Raw genomic sequence first — 26,381 nt, forward strand, 5'->3', positions numbered from 1 at the left:
GATTAAGTTATTATGGCTCCAACCTAACGCCTGTTATCTCTTGACCAAATATGAGTGATATGATTCCTTTTTTGAACAGTTTTAACAATTCAAGCTGCATCACCTGAAATAAGAAGGAACCATAGCATTAACAGTGATGATGACATAGCTTTTCAAAAGTTATATCTTTCATATAAGCTAGTGTCTGCCAAATTCAACTCTGCGTTGCAAAGCATGGTGATAAAATACAAGTGCCTAAAAGCTTTTTACATTTTATTAATATGTTTAAAGTAATTTATTTTTCTGTTGCTTGATTCTGGGAAATAATTAGACCATACTGGCATGGCATCTTTCATTAAAAAAATGAATATCTAAGCTGAGACAGAAAATTTATGCCAACTTTCACTTTGCATCATTATAAATGAGCAAATATATTAATCTACAAAGATATAAGCAGCTGAAAAACTCTACTTATAAAGGAATTATGAGGCAATCTCAATAAAAAAAATAGAGCTCTACCTAGGAAATAGAAGTTAGTTGTAAATCTATTTTAAATGCCTTTGTTTAAATTACTGAATTCAGCACATTCAGATATCAAACTTCGACAACTTGACTTTGCAAAGATCCATGGTACTGTTCACAAATTCCTTTTCTGTAAAATGTTACTTAAAAATTTCTTTCAGTTCTCTCACTTTTTGATGGAAAACTGAACATTTTTTAAACCATAAATTATTCTACGTGCAATAAGGCTTCTGATCTCCAATTCATTATGTATCTAATAAAACAATATTTGAGATAAGCTAGAAATAAATGTTGAGCAGTGAAATACTTTGGCTGTCAGATCACCAAAAGCTATCAAGATCAAACTGAGCTCTAATCCACTTCAGGAAAAAAAACTGAACAAGCTAAACAGGAACATCTAGTTTCAGTTACCATTTTACTACCCACTCACCTAATCCAAACAAGGTAGGCAAGAGAAGCTCAAAATGCCAACTGACACTGACTGTTCAGAAATGCAGAGCACTGCATTTTCTGTTTTTTACACAGGTTGTCCAACAAAATTGACTCACAAAAGGAGTATCAGCATTCTAAGCATCAATGTGAACAGCTCAGTTGAGACATCTTTCTGTCAGAAAGAAAAGTCAGAACCAGATGCCAACTAACAAGGAAAGCAAAAGAAAACTGAATTCTTAGTACAAATCAGTTTTTTTTCTCTCATCTGAAATATCAGTGTGTTTTCTGAACCATCAGAATATGAGTCATTATAATACTTAATGACAACAAAAACTAGAATGGGTGTCAACATACTTTAGAACTAAATCAGTGTGTAAATGTTTGAAATTAGAGTAAAATCCACTAGGAAAGCAGATATGTGGAATCTATACCGTCTCTCAGAGTATCTGATACTACCCATGTACAGAGAGAAGACCACATAATTTCTGAGTCTAATAAGTCCTATGTACTTTTGCATTTTCACCTGGACTTCTAAATTTATGAGCTGTGATTATAAAAAATGATCTGTCATCTTTATTTTGAAAAGGCATGAGGTATTAAGTAGAGGTAAGAGTTGTTTTTATAGAGGATAGATCACAGTCATGTCAGAAAACTCAGGTGTATAAAGCAAAAAAATAACCAGAAATCAAGGAATTGCACGAAGGAGACTTGTGTGTAGCAATTAAACTCTTGTAGGATATGGTGTCAGTTAATAAAGACTAGGAAAGTACCCCTATCCCCACAGACTGGGAAAGTGAAGCAGTAATGGCACTGAAAGTCTGCAAGCACCAACATATTTAAAAGCCAATGCTCTGTACATCCTAAGATCTCGAAGTATTTTTTTTCTATACACCACTTATCCTCTTTTGCCCACACTATCCCCCTATTTTACTCACTGCTCAGAAAGACTAGTTTCTCACATCTTAAGTTCCTGTAACACCCCAATCATCTGAGGGAAAGCAGGAGGTAAGAAAGGGGCAAGAAAAAGAAGAGAAAACAGGAGATACAAAGAAATGGAAGCATGTCTTCTCTCTGTGTTCTGTAGATCAAAGAAAGTTTATATCTATTTCAATTTCACCCTGTAGGCCCCACTCTGAAGATCAAACCTGTGTTATAATCAGCATATGTTTCATGGAGGTGTAGGCTTATGGGTTTTGAGTGGCTGATACCATATCCACACTACTTCACCCGCACTGGAGTTTGAAGTTCTACAAAGTGATTATACACATAATGATACCATTTTGCAGATGTAAGTTCTATTAATGAGGCTGTCATTGGGAATAATCTGTATCATTATTCATATACCCACATTTGCACATATATGAACTGATACATGATAAAATGTAGCTCAACTTCAGATGTGTAACTTCCTTCTCTTAAAAATCCACCAACAAACTTAATACTCTGATATAGCACTTCAGCAGAATAACAAAACCTTATCACTTAATGCTGATCACAGCATTAATAAAGAAGTTCATTAATTTCCCTGCAAACCATGCCAGATTCTACAACTAAGAGATATAACTAGGAGATAACACAGATTTCACAAGAGATCACATCAATTCCTCGAACTTTCGCTCTTACTCCACTAGTTATTAAGTTTTCAATATCATAGTACTTTACGTTTCATTAAACAAGTGAACAATCCTACCAAATTGATACAGACTTAAAAATTAAGCAAATCTAAGTCTACGGAATGGAGTCCAGCACTACACAAATCACCTTCAAACTTAACTAACATATATGATACACAGTTTGCATCTTACAGTTTACCTCAATTTACATAAATTAATCTCATTCTTCTGCCACCTTTCACAACATTTGTAAATTGCTCTCTGTGATATTAATATATGTTACATTGGACCTACAATAAACAACAAGATTTTTCATTTAGTTATTAGATGACATGTTGTTCTCAGAATATAGTTGGGTGTTGTATGCCAAGTGCCAAAAGCAAATAATACTGGTTCTTCCTGTTCTGGGAGAAACCAAATCAGAGCATCTTCTTATTTGGTAATCTAGACTCCATTAAAAAAATGTATCCACATAACTATTAGTAGGACAAAATATTCACTCCATAACAATTTCTTATATTTCTGACTTTGACTCAAGGGTCTAAACCAAGATTAGGTGAGGACATGAATTGAGAATCTGAACTGTTTAGGAATTTTATTACTGCTTTTTATTAATCAGACTTTGTTTTTTAAATTGGGATATGGAAGAACTGCTTATGAAGATAACACTGCTTAACAATTCAGACACAGGACCACAGCCTATCCCTTGATGTTGAGGCCTCATGATGTCCATTAGGGGATTTAAGGCTTTAATAGTAAATGTGCATTTTCCTACAGGCTTCAGTCTTCCAGAGCGCACTTTCTCATTTAAATAGCTTGCTTTCTATGGATGTCCCTACATAGTTAGTAAGAAGTTTGAACCATACCATGGACCATATTAAAAGTACAGTTGTCAATTTGACCTTGCTTTTTCAGAGAACTTACACACAGTAGTACTAATACAAGTGACAGAGATGCTACTCTTTGTTTCTTCCAAGCTACCATTCCAACTCTAGCTTTTACATTGGAGATACATTTGAATTAATGTTGCTCTTATCTGCTACCTTGGAAAAGCCTCACAGTTGACTGGTACCAAGAATACCAAGAAAGCAAGCTGGCTGCAAAGTATAAAGTAAGGAAATGCAGCAGATCTCAAATTCAAGACAAAAGAAAAAGGAGCTTGTATCACAAAAGCGTTTGATCAGCGTGTGTCATTTTATCAAGGATATGCTTAGTCATGAGTTTTGTTGGAAACTGATGAAATAATGGATCAATAAAACCCTCATGTTTTAAACTAAGTGCTCATTTATCAATCATGCTAACAAAGTTATTCTGAAAAAAAAAAAAAGCAACTTTCAAGAGTGGAGGTAGTAGAAGACACAGCGGAAGGTTGGATGCATGAGACAAGTTTCCCAGAAGATAATAGGTGAAACTATTTACGGACAAGTTAGAAGAGAAATAAAATATGTAGTAGGACATGGTATTGGCTAGTGTCAAAAAGTGGGATAAGGACAGTGAGGCAGACAAACAGCAGAATGCGAGTCATGCAGACATGCAAACAACAAAGGTCAGCATGGCCCAAACTGATGGACATTTCATGTAAACAAGTTAGACGGTGTTAGATAGCAAGTTCTGTGGAAGGGTACAATAAACCTAAGCTCAAAGAGGGAAAAGAACTTGTAAAGAAAAGCATAGCTATATCATAATGCTCTTATCTCTGCGCTGAAATTGAGATTAAAAGTAGAAGTAAAACAGTATTACAAAGATTCATAAACCAGAAAACTTCTGGAAATTTTCATTTTTGTAATGATTTTAGTATAAGAAGTTTCTTTTGATAAAGAAACTACCTCTTGCTTAGGTTCTCCCATTTACCTACTGCCAAAGTATCTAAGATTTTAAAAATCAAGATATTTTCACAAATTCATGTTATAAAATGAAATTAATTTATTAATGCTGTGTGATTCTGCTGTATATTTTCCTGAGGATCTGAAACACTTCAAATACTTTAGCATCCCCTCTCCCCACCAAAACCACCAATGTACAGCAATAATATAGAGCAGGGAGATTACTGATTTGTCAAAGAACACAGAAAAAGTGCCAGAGAACTAGATGCAGCAGTCCTGACTCTATTGCTCTAGAAAATGCTAACAATTAGGGCTGAGACTAAGCTGGTTGAGAAAAGCTGGTTTGAGACTCCAGCTTTTATATCAAAACATAAACTTGCCCCAAAGTGTCTGATGATACCAAGGATAGGGAGAGGAAGCAAGTAAGAAAAGTATATGTGGTGATTCAGAATGAAGATCCAGGGATTACTTCTTAAACTGCAGCTTCAGCCCTGCTACTCCAGGCAGACATACTTGGAAGAAATAAGAATATTCGATAAATGGACTGATGCACACTCTTATACTACAGTAACAAAACCACAGCATTCAAAGGTATTCAAATGTTTTTAAAAGCCTGTATGAAAACATTTTTTGAGGCCAAAACCAGATACTATTGATTCTAACTGTGGTAACAAAACCACAGTATTCAAAGGTATTCAAATGTTTTTAAAAGCCTGCATGAAAACATTTTTTTGAGACCAGAACCAGATGCTGTTGATTCTAACTGCATTTTGATTTGCATTTAAGTTTGATCAGAGAAATTGTTTTGTCATTTCAGTGTTAACCATTACATCAACACAGGTTTTCAATATATGAGTGACCAGTTCCTACGGAAAGTACACCCACTTCATATACATTATCACGTGTTTGAGGGATATGATCACAAGGGAAGATCCAGTGTAAATACAGTTATGCTGGCATGGGTGTTTTTATTGGTACAGCTTAACTTGGCAACCTATTATTAATTCTGCTGGAAAAAGCACCTGTGCGAGTATAACTGGTTTTGTGGGAGAAGGCTGGTTGGTATCTCCCGCTGTGCCTGGCGTGGTTCTGCCTCTTATAGGGATTGTTTTCCTGAACTTTGATGGGTGACAACTCATTCCACAGTCTGACAGCCAGTCTTAGCAGCTCCTCTCATGGTACTAAATAAAAAACCCCAACCAAACAAGAAAACACGGCAAAACTTGCATCATAGTTTCTCTGAATTAAAAAAAAAATAAATTTAGTATTGTCACCACATTTACAAGTCATTCCTAATACACACTTGTGAAACACCCTGTACCCCTGTACAAAGACCCCCGTGGCAGTGAATTACCGGACCCCAGGCGGCCGGAGGTGCCGAGCCGAGGGTGCCTGGGAAGGTGAACCCGCGGGTTGCGGGAGGAGGCCCGGCCTCAGGCTCCTCAACCCGACCTCGGGCCAGGGCAGCCGGCGGCAGGCCCGACCCCTTCCCCGCGGCCGGCGGGGGCGAGCCCTGTGCCCGGGAACGGCGAGAGAGCGGTAATTACCGCGGGCCCGTTGCACAACCCGCACCCGGCGCGGCGCGGCCCGTCCCGCCGGCGGAGCGGGGCCGGGCGGCACCGCCCCCTCCCGGCATCCCCCGCTCGGCTGCTGGGCTCGGCTGCGCTGCTCGGCTCGGCGGCTCCGCGCTGCGCTCGCCATGGCCGCCTACAGCAAGTTCCTGACCGCGCGGCACTCCGCCATCGCCGGGGCCGCCGCCGCCTGCGCGCTGCTCTGCCTGCTGGGGAAGCGGCGGGCGGCGGCGCAGCACGGGTGAGCGGGGGCCGGGTGAGCGGGGGCCGGGTGAGTGGGGCGGGCCGGGCCGCGCGAGCCGCGGGGCCGGCGCCGGGAGGCCGGAGCGGGCAGAGCTGTGCTCACCCTCGCTCTCCCCGGCCCTGGGCCCGGCGGAGGGGCGGCCGCGTCCCTGTGCCGCGCACGGGGCGCTGCCGCCACCGCCCTCTGCCCGGGGAGGCTCCCGGGTGCAGGGCTCAGGCTGCTCCCCCACCGCTTTCCCCGGGGTGAGGTCGGTACCCCTCTTGTGAGTGTCCAGCCATCGCCACCTTGTTATCCAAATTATGCTCGCTTTTTCTGTTTTCCTGGCTGTGAACATTAACGGCTGACTTATAGGGATGTCCGTGTCTGCATAGGGAGCTCGTGGACCTCAGGTGTTGTTTGAATGCAGCCGTGTGACAATAAGGAACACGGACAACAGTTTCAAAGAGGCCGAACCTGGTGATGTTCCCTGTGAGGTTGCTTTACAGGTGTACGCTGCTCGGGTGTGTATTCGTTAATATTCTGCAAAGCACTGGTGCCATGAACTGTGCTGGATGAAGAACGTATCTCAGACTCAATGCTTTCACAATTCTACTCTATTTTTGGCTGTAGGATTATGACCATATGCTAAAGACCTGGCATGTTACAATATTACAGTTAGGTATCTTGTAGTGATACTCGTGAAAGGGACTTACTCAACAGACTTTTGTAATAACATACCTGTGATGAAGCAACAATCCAGTTTTATTTTACCTAAATCGTTTCATACACGATATCTGTAAGAGTTTCATGGAGTTGGGTAATGTCATACAACATGTCAGACGTTGATGCATTGCTGACAATTCATGCATTTGCTTGAGGTCCCAGACTGTGGCTGAGAGTTACTCTTCTGTGAAACTCACAGGGAGGGATGATTCTTTTCAGATATCTCTGCCTAATTTAGTGAAATACTGTTGTAAAAAAGGAGAAAAGCTGAGTGGAAGGGCACAAAAATAATGGGCTGGGACAGTTACGCTGTAGTGTGAGATTTTCCCACCTGATATGTCATAGTGGTATTTGTAAGAAAGACTAGGCCATGCAGATGTTCTGGGAGCATCTGCGTGTTGTCAGATCAAGAATATTCTTTTAAAGTGAATCTTAATTGTCCACACTTACCTTGCTCTGCCTTTATTGAGGGGTGATCTTGGAGCACACAAACCAGATTCATTCAGATTGAAGCACATCTTCAAACATAGATGCAAGTCCAGTGTAGTTTTGAAGTGCATTTAATATATTCCTGCTACTAGTAGCATTCATTTCAGAGAAGAAGGCTAGAATTTGTCTAGAGTCATCTTCCTATCCCTGAAATAAATGTTATGTAGATCCTGGGTTGTCCCCACTAAACTATTTTGCTTGTATGTGTTCTGATGTTGATCTGCAGGATTTGACAATGGCAATGCATGTATTGGCTTGAGTCAATGTTCTGAAAGTAAGCATTAGCCTTAATGCTGTATGTGGAATGTGTCCTTCCTTTATGAATCTTGAATTTTGCTATGTACAGTGTTAAAAATCTGAGGCATTCATGTGTATTTGGTGGACTAAACACTATTACAAGATTAATGAGAATTGGAAAGCAGAGAGAACTTATGAATTATATTCGAGCTAATTCAGCAATTGACTGGACTTGTGAGAGCCTGACCTCATCTATCCCTTTTCCTCTCTCTGAACTGCATTCTTTCTGATCCTTTGTCCCTTACTTCTATAATCTTCTCTTTATAGTCATTTTGCATTCTCGAATCTGTTAGAAATGCAGTTGGTGAAGTAAGTACCAGGCTTGCAAACTTGATTGTTTCACTTGTGTTTATGTGTTGCTTTATGCTTTTGAGTCCCTCCACTGCTTAGGTCTTGTTTACTAGTGGTACTGTATTGTGGCTGTGGATTCCAAACTGTAACGTCCAACATTCGGTTGTTTCAATAATAGCTGTGCTGCTGCTTGAATGATATTTTGAGGATTGTTTTTGCCCACTGGTCTTCGTTCTTTTCTCCATGTTTCCCTGTGAGGCAAACCTTGCCAGGAGCCTTACAGAATGCTACCTATCAAGACTAGGCAGTAGGTAAGCTACTTTGCCTATATCACCAGCCTAGACAAAACCATCTGGTTATTACCGTTGCCTCATCTTCCTTTAGTCTCATTATTTCATGTATCATTCATTTCTTCATGCTTTGTTGCTAATGTAAATTAGAGCATACTTTTGCAAAGGATTGTCATCATGCCAAATCTTTACATATTTCAGCATTCTTATGCTGGTATATGATGCTGACATATAATAACAAGCGCACAACCTTTATGCAGTGATGATAAAAATCTCCAGGGCCTAGTGCACCCTTTAATTTTTGTGTTGTATTTCCCTGTCTCTTTGGGAAGAGCAAGAAGTTGGGAGGGTATGACTGTCCTCAATTTTTGTACTTATTCCTATGGAGAAGAATTTCATTTGGGAATCCAGATAGTCTAGAAGAGGACTGGTAGTCTGCTTGAGGTTAACTGACTAAAAGATGTGAGGAATAGTGGTGATTTAGTTTTATATGTGTGAATTCCTTTGTTAACCTTGGTATATAATGCCTGAAAATGTTGTGTCATGTTAGTGCGAGCTAAATTTCAGCTTCTTGAATTCTGGAAGGTGAAAGTCTACTTTTGAGCTTCCTAAGGGCAAAGGTGAATGTTACGGACTTGAATATAGACAGCCAAACACTGGCCTTAACATTCAAGTGAATCATGGCAGTGTTCGTGTGCAACTGTCAACTTTACCTGCAAAACTTCTTCCTTCCTCATGTAGTTTCAGAATACACATTTCAGTGTTTATACTTATATCTTATTTTGAACATCAAGTGTGTACGCTATTATATCATGTTTTCCTGCAGTAGCTGTTTTCTGTTTTATTTTGTGTGCTTTTTTTAAGTTTTGCTGGAATGTTAGCAGTAGGTCTGCTGCTGGCCAAAGCTGAAAAGTAAAATAATGTACAAATTGAAAAAAAAGAAGGAAAGTCTTCTTTTAGCAAATCAAATGTGTTTGACTGTGTAACAAGAAAGTTATCTGATAGGCTCTTCATAGTATATGTGTTAATTTTAATATAGAATTACCAGTTATAGAAACGATACCAGGAAGGAGAGGTAGCAACTTTTACCTACTTTTCTGCTGTCAGACAGTAGGGGCAAGGTCCGGTGCAACTCGTATCAAGTAGTAATGTATGAATAATTAAGCTGTATATGTTATGCCAACGTGCCTTAGTAGGTCAAAGATCACTTAATTAGTAGTAGCTGGATTAGTCACAGATGTTCTTCTGTAAGAGCTATTACATTGCTTGTTAGTTTTGCAGAACTGAGAGGTGGTGTCACAGTTTACAATACATTTTAATCATAACTTGCTGAAATCTTCCGAAGTAGAATGATATAGAATGGATTACTTATAGTAACTTGTTAGTTTTCCACGTTACTACTTTGGAGTAAAGCATGGAGAAAAATGCATTGTGTCTTTATTCAGGTTGCTGTCCTCAAAAAATCTGTTTCCTTAGAAAAGCTGCATGTCTTCTTGGGAGGGTGGAAGTTGTTATAGCTAAATGGAAGGATGACTTCGGTTGTAGTATTTGGGTTTTTCAGAGTCATAAGATGTTCTTTGAGAAACTACATTATCCTGGGTATATGATGCAGAAAAAACAGTCACTCCATTCTGTTTATTCCATTTCCCTAATCCTGCCTCAAAGAAGAAGCAACAGAATATTTTCTTAAGATTTGATTGCTTCAGAATTAAAACCTTAAGGGGTGTTACGTAAAAGAGCTGGATATTTTTCATTATCCCTCTAATGAGAATTTTTCCCAAATATCCATGTACTTTAAAATAAAGTACTTACACAAGCAGAGACTGAACTTGGATTACTTTCAAAAAGAAGGTATTTAATTCATATAGCTTTATGGGGGAAGGAGGGACTGAAAGAAGTAATAGAAGGTAATTAGGGTAAAGAGTTTGGAATTGCAAGATTAGGGAAAGGCAATAAACAGAATGGAATTAATAGGAAGGAATTTATAATGTGTGGAAAGATGACAAAATAAAATATTTTACAATCTGTTCCTAGACACACTGGCCTTCCCTATCACCTATCTGTGTCCATTAGAATCCAAGAGGATGCTAGGACATGGACTCAATTTTGTAAAAATTTAACTTCTGAAACCCAAGTGTTTGGCATCCCTCCTGGAGGGGGAAAAACTGCATAAAACAAGCACAGTGCATGCTTGGGGGTCTTAGAGGTTAGACATGGCGAAAGCAAGGGGAAAAGCTCACTTCGGTGGAGAGAGGTTAACAGAACTGTAGACAGTGTATATCAGATAGGTTTTACACATTTCATCTTGCCTGTCACCAGGCTCCTCAGCTGCTCTCGTCTGACAGTGGCAGCAGATGTCACACAGTGGATGTCACGCTGCTTGTGTCATCGGCTGCACAGCCTGTGAACAGCCTGTGAACCTGCAGTTTGGCAGTGATTGATCCAAGTGTACTGGAGGAGCTTTCAAATATAACACAGGAGTTTGGGCATAGCAAGTGGTAGTTGTAACTTGAAACAAATAGTGCATTTTTTTCCCATTTTTGTATATTTAGGATGTTATTCTCACTTCTTAGTTTGCATAATTTCCTTAGGTTCTGAAGATGCTTGGGTGAGCCTTGCTAATGTACTTCATATGAAGTACCTGTTCTAGTTGAGTCATGACTGTTTGACAGAAAGGGTGAAATTATGTTGCTGTGGCTTAATAGACTTCATTCATGTATGTAAATCATTAAAGGGAACCTGTGTTGCTTGGGTAAAAGGTGACAGATGTCAAAACCAAAAACAACTCTATGCTAACTACATTTTAGTAAGTTTACCCAGGATGTGAATTTGACTGTTCGATCTACTGCTAGTATTAAAGAAAAAAAAAAGGCAAAACATACAGATATGATTACTAGAAAATGCATCTAAAATCCAGTCTTGTAGAAAAACCTGCCTGGGGTTCAGAAAACTTGTCTTCAGCTGGAGGGTATGGAGACAGGAGAAAACAGATGACTCATCCCTGCTCCTAGCATTTAGCCTGCCTTTGTTTTGGGCCTGGGTAGCTAATTAGTGGTTTCTCTCTTATTAAGGTGCATAAAATGCTTGCTATCTAAGGCTAGATCTAGTGTAAGTGTGTAACAGTGTGAAATTTTATTTTTTTTTTTCAGGAAGCTGGCTAGAAGTTTTTTCCACTGTTATCCATGAAGGAGAGCTACAACCACAGCTTAGGCCAGAGCACAGCTTATGGCAAAATTATTAGTGCTAAGGTTTTTCTTACATGTAAAATTTGTTACTGAGATACATTCTTCTATTGAAACTTAGACTGTCCTCCACAACAGTTCTGCCTTGTTGCCTTCTCAAAGGAAACCTTTGAGCTTTAGCAATGCAGATCAACTCAGAGCTCCTGCTTGCAGTGAGATAAATGTCTATGACCTTCTCAGAGTCCACTTCTGAATCCATTCCCCTCACATTATTTTTGGTTATGCTGCAACTAGACACTGACCTAGAGCCAAGAAAATTGTGCTCTTGGTTTCTGTGTGTGCTCAGGGTGTACTGTGCAAACGGACATGCTTTTGGACAGCCCAGGCTTCCGAGTAAGGTTGCTGCCCTTGACCTGAAATAACTGTGCTGTTGCTCTGCACTCCTCTGTGCAGGGTGTGCAGTGTGAGGCTGTGCCTGCCAGGGAGTGTGGTGTGAGTGATAACTCACTTTTCTCATTACAGCTGTTATTTCTTCACATGGTTGCATTCCGTCTTTGGTCATTTGAGTTTTATTCTGTCTTTGCAATGTCTCAGTAGTTATCTTGTTTGCAAAACTAACCTGAAACTGCACAAATAATCACGAACTATTACAAACTATTACCTTGTGTGTTTTTTTTTAAAGGTGAGGAAAATGCCCAGTGCCATTCCAGAATGTAAGGTCTGGAGAATACAAAGGTTGCCTATAGGTAACAAGTCTTTGAAATGCTACACTTAATCCTAAAACAGATATTCTTCCTTTGCACTGTGTTGAGCAGAAGCTAGTCATCCTACTCTACAGAAGGAAGGTAGCATGACCTGAAATCTGTAGTGTTTTTTCAGTTAAGGACAACACAACGTTTTCAAGCCTTTATTTCCTCTTGACATGTCATTAAACTGAAAGTCTTGCTTATCACTCTCATCTCAATTCCCTGTTATGCTTAGCTCAGTGTAGATTGCTTCCTCTGAACTTTGTTCTGGATGGAGACAGGTATTTCTAAAGACAGTAATCCTTTAACTTTTTCCTGTTTGCTAATAAATACCACAGAACTAGTATGCCTGAGGCCTTTCAGTGAGTAGACTCAGTGGCCTCTTTAAGACTTTTTGCAGTTTCTTCTTCAGTGGTGTTGAGAATGATCCTTTTTGAGTAACCAGTATTGTCGCACGTTTCTTTGGAGAGAATAGCCTTGCTGGTATGTAAATAAAGTCAAAAGACTGAGTGCTGTGACCAATACTTATTTGGAGACTGAAATTTCATGGTATTATCAAGTCTTCTGCTTCCCCCCTGTGCTACACTGCTGTCCTTGAAGTTAGATCAGCTGTCAAATGCCAGTACAGAGTCCTAAAATTCTTTATTAGTTTCTTTGAAACATCTCACTGTTTTGGGCTGATCATGTTTCTCAGTGTTGGAGAAAGGTGTTTTGTTGTATTGTCTACTGTCTGTTGGGTAATTACTTGTCTATTTACTTATTTTTAGTGAGTTGCTATTCAGTTACCATGCATGTATGAATGACAAGGTTGGTCTAGTTGTGCCATCTCAGTACTGCTGATACCTTTCTCTGCTTTTACACTGTTTTCTCTAAAAACTGTGTGCAGTTAAATAACGGATAGCAGGCTACATCCGAGATGCTGCTTTTCCTGAAACTTCTTCAGGTGATACGTGTCCCATTATACCTCTAGCCTCTTCATGTTCTTAAAAAAAATTTACTTTTTTATTCTTTTTAAAAATCACTTAGGATAGAAGGTGCCTCAAGAAGTCACTTAATCTAAGTGTCTGCTCAAAGCACGATCCACATCGAATTCAGATTGGTTTTTTGAGGGCTTTATACAGTTGTATCTTGAAAATATGATAAATTCTACAGTTCTTAACTCAGTGTTAGAAATGTTATGGTACTGTGCTTTTTCTTCTTTTTTCTGTGTATTGTCTGGGTAACTCCTTTTAAGAACCTCTTCATCACCACCCCTTCTTCTCTGTGAGGGCATAAAGGAACAATGGCCCTTATACCAGAGGAGTTATTTGCAGCAGAGAATTTGGCCAGCATGTAGCACTTGCCTTCCTCCACCAATAAGACTTGTGATGCTCCAGCATTAAGTAAATGAGAATAATAGAGAACTTGAATCTATTCCAAATTTTAGAGCTCTCTGCTGTAACCAGATAGTCTTGCTGTATTCTTGCTGAGTAATTGAGGGTGTTATTTAGTCTTTAAATTCAATGAAAATGCAACCACAATTCTCACGAAAAAGTTCTACAGTAGTGTAATGGAGTCTGGAGTAGTGCCAGTAGGTATCAGACTGAAAAAATGAGACTCTGGAGAAGGAAGAGTTCTGTACTAATCAGCTGGTGGAAGTTTTTTTCCAGATGGGACTATAGCACAGTCTTTTGTTGCAAGTAAAATGTTTTTACCTATTAAAATAACAACGGATTATTTTTTTTTTATATCAAGAGCCACATTAGAGCTATTTAGCTATTTAGGCACTTTTTTTTTTTTTGGTTCTAGACTTGATAAATAAGATTGTTTCCTTTGCTTTTGAAGTATCAGTCTCATTTTGAGCTTGCACAAATTTTTTGTAGAAAAAGAGAACAAAACTCTGTTAAAGCTCTTCTTTCATTAGGTTTTAAATTTACAAACACTTAATTTTTATCTTAAACTTTATAAATATAAATTCTAATTAAATGTGAGTTCACAATGAACAGTGAGATTATGATTTCTGAACAATCCTTCTTTCTCTTTAGTGGATAATCAGTTCCAGCTCAGTAGTTTCAGCTCCTCAATTTCTCTCAAGAGCTACTGTTGGAAAAATATATCAATAAATAGATCAAAGATATTCAACTAACTGCCAGAATAATTCTGGGCCTTATCTTCTTAATAGATTAATATATTAATATATTCCCTTCTGATCCTTTTTAAGCTGAAATAGTTGTGTATTACAAGTGTTGTGATTTCAAACACTGGCAAGGCTTGAAGCAACAAAGCTTATAGGAGTTGCAGCATATCTGGAAGAGCATCATGCTTTCATTTTACATTATGGCAAGTCATGAATCGTCTAGTGAAATAACCACATAATTTGATAACTACTTATTCATGCTTAAGAATACTGCTTTTCTCCCAGTGCCAAACCAGATATGATTGGAATGATCCATATTCAAGGACACTTTTAAAAATATAGGTCAACCTTTTCTGCTTTGAAAAATTACAAGATGTGTTGAGAAGTTTCTTGTTACAGCAGTACATTGCTCTTCTGTCACCGGGATGCAGTCTCTTACTGGATTGTTTCTTAAACTTTGCACAGTTACCATTTCCGCAGACGTACTTCTGTCACAGACTGATTAAATGTTATATCTCTTCTGAACTTTTATTAAGTTATTTCTCCCCCAAACTGCCCTCTGCTGTCCTTCATGTTCTTTATTTTGTCTCTTGCACAAGTAGTCTTACAAGATTTTTATCTTCTCTCAGGCTTCTCTCTCTATTACCTTTAATTAAGTTCTTGCTAAACTAGCATCTCTCCCTACTTACTTTCATGGTCTTCCCTTTTTTTCTCATATTCCTCTACTACCTTGCCTTTTCCTTTCATAGTAATTATTTCTATTCATTGGCCAGACATTCATAGATCTTCCTAATCATAAATTAGAATAGGCATGGTTTCATTCTAGATATTTTCTTTGCAGAGCTTTAAAGCACAGGTCTGAAAAGATGCTGTTGATGAAGTTGTGGGATAGCTGGTTGTGTGGCAGTCTGCAGTTGTTTTGATGTTGTAGGCAGGTGGGAGCAGTGCCTTTCATAGTTTCTGCTTCCTTGTGATTTGAGGTGCTGCCTGAAAGTGTATGAATATTGTAGTTTTGAGGCAGCCTGCTCTCAGTGTTTGAGTATCATGGCTGAGAAATGGTAAGTTACAATTTGTATGGTTAGCTGTCACTTTTAAACTACATAAACACATACTCTCCCAACAGCTTCATGTGCTTGACTGATGCTTGAGTGTTCCAAAAGGGGGAAGGACCAACTATAATTGTCTTATATGTCAGCTTGTCTTTCTTAAAAGTAGAGGAAAAAGAATAACATTGTGCTTTTGAATGTTTGTTTAGCGCTCGTTGAAAAATATTTTTCTGCTAACTGTTCTGTAAAATGCAGGGGAAGGAAAATGGACAGAATAAAAAGTAACTTCCCTTCCAATGCACACCTTTGCAGGAACTTGGTTTCACCGGTCTGACTTTTTTCCCCTGCAGCGTATGTTTATGAACAAATAATCTCAATATATAGTAAAATGCATTATTTGAAAGTCAAGTACAATGCAAACAAATCTGTTTGGCTTACATAGATGATGTGGCAACATCAAAGTTGAGTTGCTTGGATTGCTGAATCTGCATTCCTGTAGTTTTCATTTGTGGTCAGTGGAATCATGTAGCCATGCTTGTAAAGTATATGTGAGAAACATAAAAACACTTGGAGTTCATGATACAGAGCCAAGGTAAAGCAGAACTCTGAGATGAAAGATTGAGGCTTAGTTTCCCTACATAAGACTGGTTTCTGAAAGGGGTAAGGTTTCACTGAAATTGTAAAGAAACAGCACATAGGTTTGGCATAAAAGGTAGCCCTGCTGCAGACACTGTATTGCTTTGAAAGAAATAGGGATATAATCCCGAGCTTTCTTTTCTATGTAGAGATGAAGACAAAGAAAAGTGTGTTAGTAACAAGTAAAATACTTTTTTTCTTCCCTTTACAGTAAAAGAAGTGGAAAACAAGCACTGCAGAACAATGAGGTAATTCTTTTTTCATGTCGTATATTCTTTATTCATTTTGAATAAATCTGATTTTTAAAAACTTTTAAGTCCTATCCTTGTAGTTTAATTTTGGACTGAATGATGGCTATGGTGCAAATACTGCTTGAATGATACTTTCAGACTTGCATTGGTGAAACAAATGGAAGAATCAGGTTAATCACAAGAGGCTGAAGTTTGGCTCCATAATGACAGGCACTTGATGTGTACCATGTGCTTTTTTGTCTCATGGTGCCTTATGAATGTAAGGACTAGTGTTTAAGTTTATCTGTATGTATAGCAACAAACAGCTATGTGTCCATTTGGTATAACTTTTATTTATATTTTACTTAAAAGAAAAAGCATGGAACAAGATGTAGAGTCTGACAATTTCTAAAAACTACTTCAGACTTCTGGTAGGAGGTTTGACATATCCCCGATCTTTTGTATATTTGTTAATTCATTTATCATATATCCCTTTAAGCCAAGTTTACTGTTTTATATTCAAATGAAATATGGCAGACCAAAAGACAAAGTCCATGATTAGAAGTATTGGGTCTTATGATGGTATGAATAGCTTTCAGATACTTTAATCTTGTGCTGAAAACTTAAGAAAAGGCTTGCGCTGGATAAATTTGAAGGTGTATGCAAGCATCATGTTAGCTTCTAGCCACACCTTGGCTGTGTTATCTGCCATAAACTTGTCTTTTGTGTAGCTGTACCTATTTGTAGAAATCTTAGCTAGCTTTCTCTTATTCCTACCCATCTTGGATACAATTATACTGAATGAGAAATTAACAGTCCAAGAGAAAAAAACAAACTTCTGGGAAAGGAGATACTGGAATGAATATAAGTGCAACACAGAAATAGAAATGAGGAAGAGCTGAGTACAGAGGAAGAATAGGTTCAAGTTATGCATCAAATATGTTTAGTCAGATACTCTCTTGAAATGTAGCACATCAGACATTGTGTTTGTCATTTCAATTACGGAAAAGCAATAACATATGTAGGATCATCCTTCATTAGGTGTGGACAGCAGTCTTTAGTTGTTTGGATTGCTTGGATTTTCATGTAAATAACTTTTAACTAAAATGTTTTAATCATCTACCACATAGCATCCTATCTGACTAGAATTTTTATTTGTAGTTGGTGTTCACATACTTTTTTGATAAGGGTGGGACTATAGTTGACTTCATCTTGTGAAAAACAGGTGTAGGCTTATTCACACAGCATTCAGAGTGAGTTTTTTTCTTTCACGTTTCCTGTCTATCTTATAGTATTGATATAGGCATTGACAGCATGCTTCACATGAGCCTTGGGTAGCAGAGATAGCAGGATTAGGTTGATTAGACAGGACTTTTTTGAAAGTGTGCTCTTTTGATCAGTTTTTCAGGACCAAATTCTTCTGTCACATCCTTGTGTGAAGGAAAAGAAAGAAAACAAATGAAAAAAAGAAAAAATACTCGCACCATTAGCTTTTAAAAAGAATGCAGGTTAGTCAGGACAGGAGATAGGGTTATATGGAGTGAACAAGTGCAACTGACCCAAATAAAAGGTGCTTGAGTACAGGAGGGTTTTTAAGTCTGGTAGATTTAGCTGTTTGGATGTTGGAAGACATCTTTAAAAATACTGGCTGATAGTGTCTTTTAGAGACAAGCAATGTTAAGAGCTGGTACATTGCATTAAACTTGTAGTTGGATGTTTTAATGCTGTGGTCTGCATTGTTTGTATGTCACCCTTAACATAGATTTGAAATAAAAAGTATTTTGTATCATGGCAGCTACTTCCTTTTGCAATTTGTTTTGATAGCTCCCAGTTCTTACACTATATTTAATTTGTCGGAGCAAGTTGGAAGGAAATGTTGCAAATGCTCCAGAAGGAAGATAGCAGTAAATAACTTGGATAGGGAAAATATCACATCAACAGTTAAATAATACTTATTACCAAAAAAATCTTACTTTTCCTACTTTCCTTGTTCTATGTGCAGCAGAAAGAGGGAAAGAAGGAGCGAGCAATGGTGGACAGAGTGTTTATTGCAAGAATATGTCGAATCCTGAAAATAATGGTCCCTAGAACACTTTGCAAAGAGGTAAGCATTGCCTGCAGTGCATGAATAGGGACCCTCAACAGCTCATTTACAAAAAGAAAGTACATGGAAGGCAGAAGGATGGATGGGAATGCCTGTGAGTGTGCTCACAGAGTTGACCTTTGTCAACTCCAGAAGCTCATGGCCTTCAGAAGAGGTTACTGATAATGCCCCCCCAAAAAAACAAATATGGCTCCCATATTGGAAAACAAGCATACTGGAAGCTACAGACTGGTCAGCCTTGCTGTATTCCTGGTAAGGCTATGAGCAAATTCTCCTGGAAGCTACCTCTGGCCACACAAAGGACAAAAAAGTGGTTGCAAACAGCCAGCCTGGATTTACCAATGGCAGATCATGCCTTACTCACCTGATTGCTCTCAGTCATAAGACAAATCCCTTTGTGTGGATAAGGGAAGAAGAGAAAATGTTGAGTATTTACTTTGATTTTGGTGAGACCTTGACTCTAAGGTCTCCCTTAGTACCCTGATAGCCAAACTGAATTGGCTGGATGAGTGGACAATGAAGTGGATGGAAAACTGGCTGGACTGTTGGGCTGAAAGGTTTTCTGATCAATGGTACAAGGTCTGACTGGTGACTGGTTACTAGTGGCCCTGTTTTGAGTGGGGAGTTGGAGTAGGTAATGTTCAGAGGTCTTTTCCAACCTTATGGCAGAAAGGTGTCAGAATAGCAGTAACTTCATCTCAATGAATGCAATCCTTCATCTTAAAGGGCGTGTCCAGTATAGGTATCAACGAAATACAGCTTTTTAAAAGGCAAAATTTCTCCATAAAAAAGTATTTAGTACTTTATTAAAAACATTGTATGCTAATGTGTTTCCTGCAAAGTAAGCAAATGTTACATTAGGTGGGGGCAGCAGGGTGATATGTTTCTGCTAGGTATTGCAGGATTACTTACTGGAAAAAATGGTGAATTTTATCCGTTGTTTAACTGTTACACTTCTGTGGTTGTACTAGACAGGTTATTTGCTACTTATTGCTGTGATGCTGGTAGTCCGCACTTACTGTGATATTTGGATGATTCAGAATGGAACAGTCATTGAAAGGTACCGATCCACTTGATAATTTTAAATGTTTTTTCTTGTGTTTAACAGGGAAGGTGGTCTGCCAGAATATGTATTGAGACATTTTACAAATTGCTTGTTTAAAACAGAAAATTATACAATTAAAAAAACAAAATTATTATATTATTCTTTTTAAATGGTTTATTAAATTTTCTTTTGGTCACATTTAGTACACTGAAGACTCTACATTTTGTTCATATGAACGTCTAAGAAAGCACTTCAGAATGGTGGCATAATGATTTTATGTCGTAGACTTAAACATGTTGTGGGGGTAGTAGGACTGTTATTTCTTCCTACTGAGCTGTTTGCTCTTTAGATTGATAAAAACAATGCTTTCAGTCTTTCTGTGTTAGAAAGTGTTTTTTAGACCTCTGATTATTCTTGTTGGTCTTGTTACTAATTGAAGCAAGTCAGATGTGTCTTGAAGTGTGAATTCAAAATGATACTGTGTTTCGGGAGAGACATTTAGTGCTTTGTAGACTGGAAGGACTGCTTTGTTTCTTGTGTGAGAATCTATGGAAGCAGAGAAGGGAAAGAACTGGTATTCTCTGACCGTGAATTTCTGAGCCCTTAGTGTGGGCAGTTACAGCAGGAGCAGAAGGGAGGGAACTGCTGTCTGTCACTTGCCACGTAACTTACACAAGTGTGTCAGACTGGATCCTACAGCTGATACTACAGTTTTCCACGATTATTTTCTTTCTCTGTGTAGTCCTCTGAGAATTTATCCACTTAAGACTGTTCTCTTGTAACTAATTCTTAGCTGGTGGTCATTTACAGTGCTATCATTGGCCGCAGCAGGAAAGATTTCAAGAAATACTTGTTCAACTTCATTGCCGCAATGCCCGCTGTAAGTGCTCTACTTCTGACCTTTTAGCAGAACACATTTTATATGTAAATTAAGAGTCGGAGGAAAAGATCTCACAGGAATGTCTTAAAACTCATGGAAATGAGTTGTTTTACATGCATGTCTGTATTAAGACACATTTAATTTTCTGGCTCCAGTGGGAGACTTTATCAGCATATTTTCTTATTGGTCACAACCATTTTTCTAACAGATATGTTTAGGTTTTCAGGTTGGTTTTACTGATGGCAATTTTGACTGTAGCTTAATGTGCCATGCATAACATCTTATGGATTGGATTATGTTTCAGTATTGTAGATTTGGGATTCTTTAGGCATGATTGAAGATGAAGATTTCTTTTTAGACCTTAAGTTTTTGTAATTCCTACATTTTTCACAGATTTGTTATGTTTTTTCCCCACCCTTTAACTTTACTTCAGCTTGTTGACATCTCTGACCTGCACCAGACAGAAATAATTGTTACTGTCTAATAGATAATGTACCTGGTTTGCAATAGATTTAAAAAGGAATTGATAAATTTAAGGGAATGGTTTTCAAATGGTGGCTCTTTTCTAGATCTTATCAAAAGAGCTGAAAATATGCTATATGAACATAATTTTATCTTTTTAAATAGTGAGAGCCACTGGGAACTGGAGGCAAACCTAAGTAGTAGCATCCCGCAGATGCTATATGGTTAGTCTTTGGTGTATTAATGGTATTACTGACTTTAAGAGAAGAATTCACCTGTTCTAAAGTGTTTACACAACTTATGCTGCAAACTGATATAAGTATATTGAATTGTGTTAGCTAAATATTGAAATACTGTCTCTTATTTTAGATCTCTTTAGTGAATAACTTCCTGAAGTATGGTCTAAATGAATTGAAACTTTGTTTCCGAGTAAGACTTACCAGATACCTCTATGAGGAATATCTCAAGTAAGTAACACCTTGTTAACCTGTAGTATAAAGTTTTTAAAAGTTGATTCAAATAATTCTAATTATATTGTAAAAAGGTTGCAAGGTGCCTAATAGGTAAGGTGCATTGCTCAGAAAAAGCTTTTGGTTTCAGTTAACTTGCAGTTGAGGATAAGTAACCTGTCTGGGTTGTATATGGCGCAGATATAAAGAGAGCAGATTTGACTCTGTTGGGGGCAGGGGGGGGAAAGCACCATACTGCTTCTAGGATTGATTGGGTCAGCTTCCAAAGTACTTCAGTTCCTTTCATTTAGTGCAGACTGAATTGGTTGCATGAGCTGGAGTAGCTCCTTCTGTCCTCCAGCACTGAATTTTGGTTGTCAGATGTGCTGAAGCAGAATTTCTGAGCGTTTTCTAGCTAAGTTCAATAGCAATATGGGCCTGAGCTTTTACTAAGACATCCTGGAACCTAAACAACTCTACAGGATCTAATGTGGATTTGATTAATGTTTGGCCTTTTTTCCATCTAAGTTGTATGAAGCAAGGGGGTTCCAATTATTTCAGATCCCAGGTAATGATTTCTTTTCTGCTGCTTACCTATTGTTTTGTTTCAGAGCTTATACATACTACAAAATGGGAAATCTGGACAACAGAATAGCTAATCCAGATCAACTCCTTACACAGGATGTGGAAAAATTCTGTAACAGTGTAGTGGACCTGTACTCAAACCTTAGCAAGGTAAGTCTTCCAAGAGAGAACTTTGAGTAATAGCTGTAGTCGTTTAGGATGTGGTGTCAGCTCAAAACAATTGTGTGTGTTTTTATGTGGGTTGCTTGGAATATGGTATGAAAAAATATGGGATTATCCTTTCCTTCAGTATTTCTCATAATTACTTCAGTTGAGTAATCGTGGGGTCTAGTCCACTTCGATTAGTGAGCAGGGTGTTATTACAGACCTAAAATAGTGAAGTACATTTTTTATATGATGTGTATTTATCTGAAGATCATAATGCTTCTGTGTTCAATTCTTGAGTGAATGTTTTCAGGAAAAGTCATGTGACTGAGATTGCTCTTGTTTTAGCTTTTAGTTCGTATAATAGGTTAACCAGTATTGTGCTTTTAATGCAGAACTCTAACTGTTCTTGGAGTGGTGTGTGGTTTCTGTACCATTTTGTATTAGTTTTGTGTTCTAAGGCTTTTTTAACTCTGCTCTCTTACAGCCCTTCTTGGATATAGTTTTGTATATCTTCAAGCTAACAAGTGCAATAGGAGCACAGGTAAATTGAGTGGGTTTTTTGGAATTACAAGTACATTTCCCCTTCTTTGCTTATAGCCTTGTATAGACCTGCATAGACCTTTTTGGAATCTGAGGAAAACTCTAGGTGGTAATTATAGATTCATCCATTATTTGAAGGGACATACTGAAAATATGCATTTACACTTAATGTTTTGTATGCTTTAGTGAGCTTTATTTTGAGGCAAGGAAAATAAAACCCAGAATTTGTAGGCATTTGATCAACAGTTTGAAGAAACAAGAAAGTTCTTTATTTTCTTCTAGCAGTTATTTGAGAATCCCATTTAGTACAGTACTCTTCTGACTGCATATGTCTTGCATGAATTCCATTTACAGGCAAAAATAAGTTTTCTCTTCCTGTGTGACCTCTATGAAGGGGAACCATTTCTTGCATTGAACTGTATAACCATTATATTCTTGCCCCCCTTCCACCCACAAGCTGAATCATTTCAGAAATAATTCTTCAGCTCAGTGAAATGATATATTATCAAAAATGTTTAGGAGCTGAGAAGTAGCAGCTCTGGGACACATCATGCAGATTTTGTTGAGACAGTCTTGCAGTAAGGCTTAACTGAACCTACGTAACTTTTCCAGTCTCAGATGTCTTTGCATTGCTATCTGTAGTAGTTATTACAGGCAGTTTATGCCATGCCACACTACAGTGATACTTAAGCATGCTGTTTGGGAGCCCTGGTCTATGGAAGTTAAGGATCCAGAAGAATAAGCGGTTCCTACCAGGACTGCTGGAGAGAACCAGGATATGTGTTGGAGATATGCAGATCAAAGAAGAGAATGGGATTGAAATATTGGCTGCTATGACAGTGTAGTAAACGTAGAGACAAAGAAGTAGGTAGAAAGGAGACGAAATGAGAGAGGACCGGGAAATTATTAATGAAAAAAACTAGGACAGTAGAACACAGAGGTCACACTGGATGATAATAGAAACTTGAGTAGAAGGCTGGGATAGGAAGGAATTCTAGGGAGAGAGAATTAGTAAAATTTGTTAAGCAATATCACAACTCGAAAGATGGGAATATGATGGGAATTGCAAATGTAGTTGAATTGGTAACATAGGTATGTAGGAGGTAAGAAGGCATTCATGCTTTCCGGGTATATATGTTGCCATTTGAGACCATCTAGATGGTAAACTTTTATTCTCTTTTGATGTTCACAGGGTCCAGCTAGCATGATGGCCTACTTGATTATTTCAGGGTTTTTCCTTACGCGTTTAAGGAGACCAATTGGCAAGATGACTATTATAGAGCAAAAATATGAAGGGGAGTACAGATATGTCAACTCACGTCTCATTACAAACAGGTATAGGTTTACTTGGATGGCAAAATATAAGTGACAATATTGTGGGGTAAATGGAAGCTGTGCATTAAAATATATTTGGGGAAGCCTGATGCTATCAGTTCTGAGCCAACTGTTTGCATCTTTTTACAGATAATTATAAAGTAATTTGTATGTGCATTATACTAACTGTAGCTGGGGTGTAATAAGCTTATGTTCTACTGTTATGAAAAAGCACAAACCCTTATTTCATAAGGTAATTGAAAGTGCTCTATTCCTGTGTTTTATGGCTTTTTTCAAAGACTGTCTTTGACAAAAGGAAGTAACATTCTTTTCATTTGTTTCTTTTTAGTGAAGAAATTGCCTTTTATAATGGAAACTTGAGAGAAAAACAGACTATTCACAGAACCTTCCGTAAACTGGTAAATTTTTTATCTCTTAGTTGAAGTTTTGCTTAAAATGCTTTAGTTCTGTCTGGTTTCTTGAGATGTATTCATAGAAATGGAATTATAGTGGCTTAGTGTTTTTGCTGCTGCAGTCATTAGATTAAAAAATAAACTAGAAGGCTATAAGGAGAACACAAGATCTTGGTAGAGTGGTCTTTCTCTTGCCACTTACCTCCTTTTCACCCACCGCAATTACTGTTCTCGCTGTTTAGTTTCGTGTGTAGGTTGTTTTGATGTCAAGTGCAAGTCTTTACCAGCAGGGACTCTTGTGCAGTGCTTGTCACAGTTAGAGGTGTGTTGAGGTATCTGATGTACTGGAAAATAACTGTTTGAAATCAAATGTCTGTAAAATAATAGATGATAGTAAAACAAGTACTGATGTAGTTTGAATTTTTTCTTCTGTACCTTACTAGGTGGAACACTTGCATAATTTTATCCTGTTCCGGTTCTCTATGGGTTTCATTGATACAATCATTGCCAAATGTAAGTGTTTGTCCAGTGCTAATGGATTTCTATAAATAACAAAACAAACTTTTTACATGAGAATTGCCTTTTTTCTTATTGTGTAGCTTAATATTTATTCTTAAACTGCAGACCTTGCCACTGTGGTTGGTTACCTGGTTGTTAGTCGTCCGTTTTTGAACCTGTCTGATCCTCGTCATCAGAATAGTACTCATGCAGAACTTCTGGAGGTAAATAAACTAGAATTAAAACAATCTCCTGATTTTAAGTTTTGTTAGTCCACATAAAGAAACTTTCTTCTATTCTAGGATTACTACCAAAGTGGAAGAATGTTACTGAGAATGTCTCAAGCTTTGGGCAGAATAGTCCTAGCAGGCCGTGAAATGACAAGATTGGCTGGGTAAGCTTAACAGTAGTTCTGTAAAAGAATCTTTCTTAAACTTTTGTTGGTGTTTGTCATCTCATTTTGAGAAAGTGCCTGTAGAATTAAAATAAACTTATGTGCTTTTTTCCTTGCAGCACCCTAAAAATATAGAAATTAAAAACATTTTATACTGAAAACATATCTGAAGATGTGCTAATTTTGTCCACTATTTCACATCTGAATAGTAGCATCATACGGTTTGAATGTTTAATTAAAAAGACGTTGTCAGATGCTCCTAAATCAATTATGTATTGATTATTTACCAAACTTTTTAAAAAATACCTTAAGAAGAAAAATTTGACTGTTACACTGAAAGGATCTTGTAAATATTGTGAATATTGGACAACCTGGTGCAACTCTAAAATGTAAACATTCTGTTTCTATGCTGGGTTGAATAACTTCATCATTTGACAGTTTAACAGTGCTACAGTGCTCACTAGAGCTTCTTTGGATTTCTTTTTTTTTATATAGATTTACAGCTCGAATTACAGAATTAATGCAGGTTCTGAAGGACTTGAATAGTGGCAAATATCAGCGTACTATGATATCACAAGAAAAAGGTAGATGTGACATAATATGCAATATGTGCATGTCTGTGTAGTGTTCCAATCTCTAATACTTTTTTCTTAATTTAAGATGCAGATAAAAAGCAAGCTTTGTCCTTGATACCAGGATCTGGAGAAATTATCAACACTGATAACCTTATCAAGTATGTTTACAAAGTTTTCATGAGTTCAATGTTTTTCATGTAGACTGGCTTTTATGTCTTCCCCTCTATGACTCTTAATAGAGATTTTAATACACATTATTACAATTCGCAATTCCTGTTGTGCTTTAGTGTATTTACAAGTAATTCCACCTCATGCCTACTCAGCATTTCTATTCTCTAAGTCAATCCTTATCCACTCATGTTAGCAGAAGACATAAACTGCTCTCTGGACTTAGGCTTTTTGGTAACATTTCCTGCTGTCCTTTGGAGTGTCACTTCCCAGACCATTTTGTTTACTCTTAGAAATATGTTAGTTACGGATTTTATTCCATTATGTAGTTCAGCTGTAAAAATCAAGGGCAAATCTGTATTCATTTTCAGAATATTTGCTTGTAATTCTGCATGCTCAGAGACCTCATTGATGTACTTGTGTAGGGATCAGTTCCTTCATTCTTTGTAGTCTGAGGAACATGGCATTGACATGGTATTACTACTTAAAGGCATAAAACACAGCCAGTTAAGAGATTAAGTAACCTCAATCTGGGCAGTGTGGAAAGCGGATAGGGAAGTAGGAGGGAAGGGAGGGGGGAAGGGGGGAAAAAAGGAGA

General features: G+C 37.9%; 1 protein-coding gene across 6 annotated transcripts in view; it reads left to right on the top strand.

Annotated features, from left to right (window-relative positions):
* The window catches only part of ABCD3 (ATP binding cassette subfamily D member 3), a 46,913-nt gene that overhangs the window by 13,513 nt on the left and 7,019 nt on the right, over positions 1–26,381 (top strand). For 2 of the 6 annotated variants that reach the window (XM_032695963.1, XM_032695964.1), the window contains exons 3-16: positions 16,191–16,227; positions 18,212–18,313; positions 19,285–19,373; positions 20,169–20,238; positions 21,070–21,167; positions 21,761–21,884; positions 22,366–22,422; positions 23,614–23,756; positions 24,085–24,154; positions 24,592–24,661; positions 24,773–24,870; positions 24,949–25,040; positions 25,536–25,624; positions 25,701–25,773. In XM_032695963.1, the coding sequence (XP_032551854.1) occupies positions 16,191–16,227; positions 18,212–18,313; positions 19,285–19,373; positions 20,169–20,238; positions 21,070–21,167; positions 21,761–21,884; positions 22,366–22,422; positions 23,614–23,756; positions 24,085–24,154; positions 24,592–24,661; positions 24,773–24,870; positions 24,949–25,040; positions 25,536–25,624; positions 25,701–25,773 (1,212 nt within the window). Of the gene's footprint in view, positions 1–6,024; positions 6,182–6,790; positions 6,838–12,522; positions 12,544–12,587; positions 12,665–16,190; positions 16,228–18,211; positions 18,314–19,284; positions 19,374–20,168; positions 20,239–21,069; positions 21,168–21,760; positions 21,885–22,365; positions 22,423–23,613; positions 23,757–24,084; positions 24,155–24,591; positions 24,662–24,772; positions 24,871–24,948; positions 25,041–25,535; positions 25,625–25,700; positions 25,774–26,381 lie in introns of those variants that run through there. The other 4 variants (XM_032695962.1, XM_032695965.1, XM_032695966.1 and 1 more) reach the window with 4 other exon arrangements.

This window comes from Chiroxiphia lanceolata, chromosome 9 (genome assembly GCF_009829145.1).
Source record: "Chiroxiphia lanceolata isolate bChiLan1 chromosome 9, bChiLan1.pri, whole genome shotgun sequence".
NCBI lineage: Eukaryota > Metazoa > Chordata > Aves > Passeriformes > Pipridae > Chiroxiphia > Chiroxiphia lanceolata.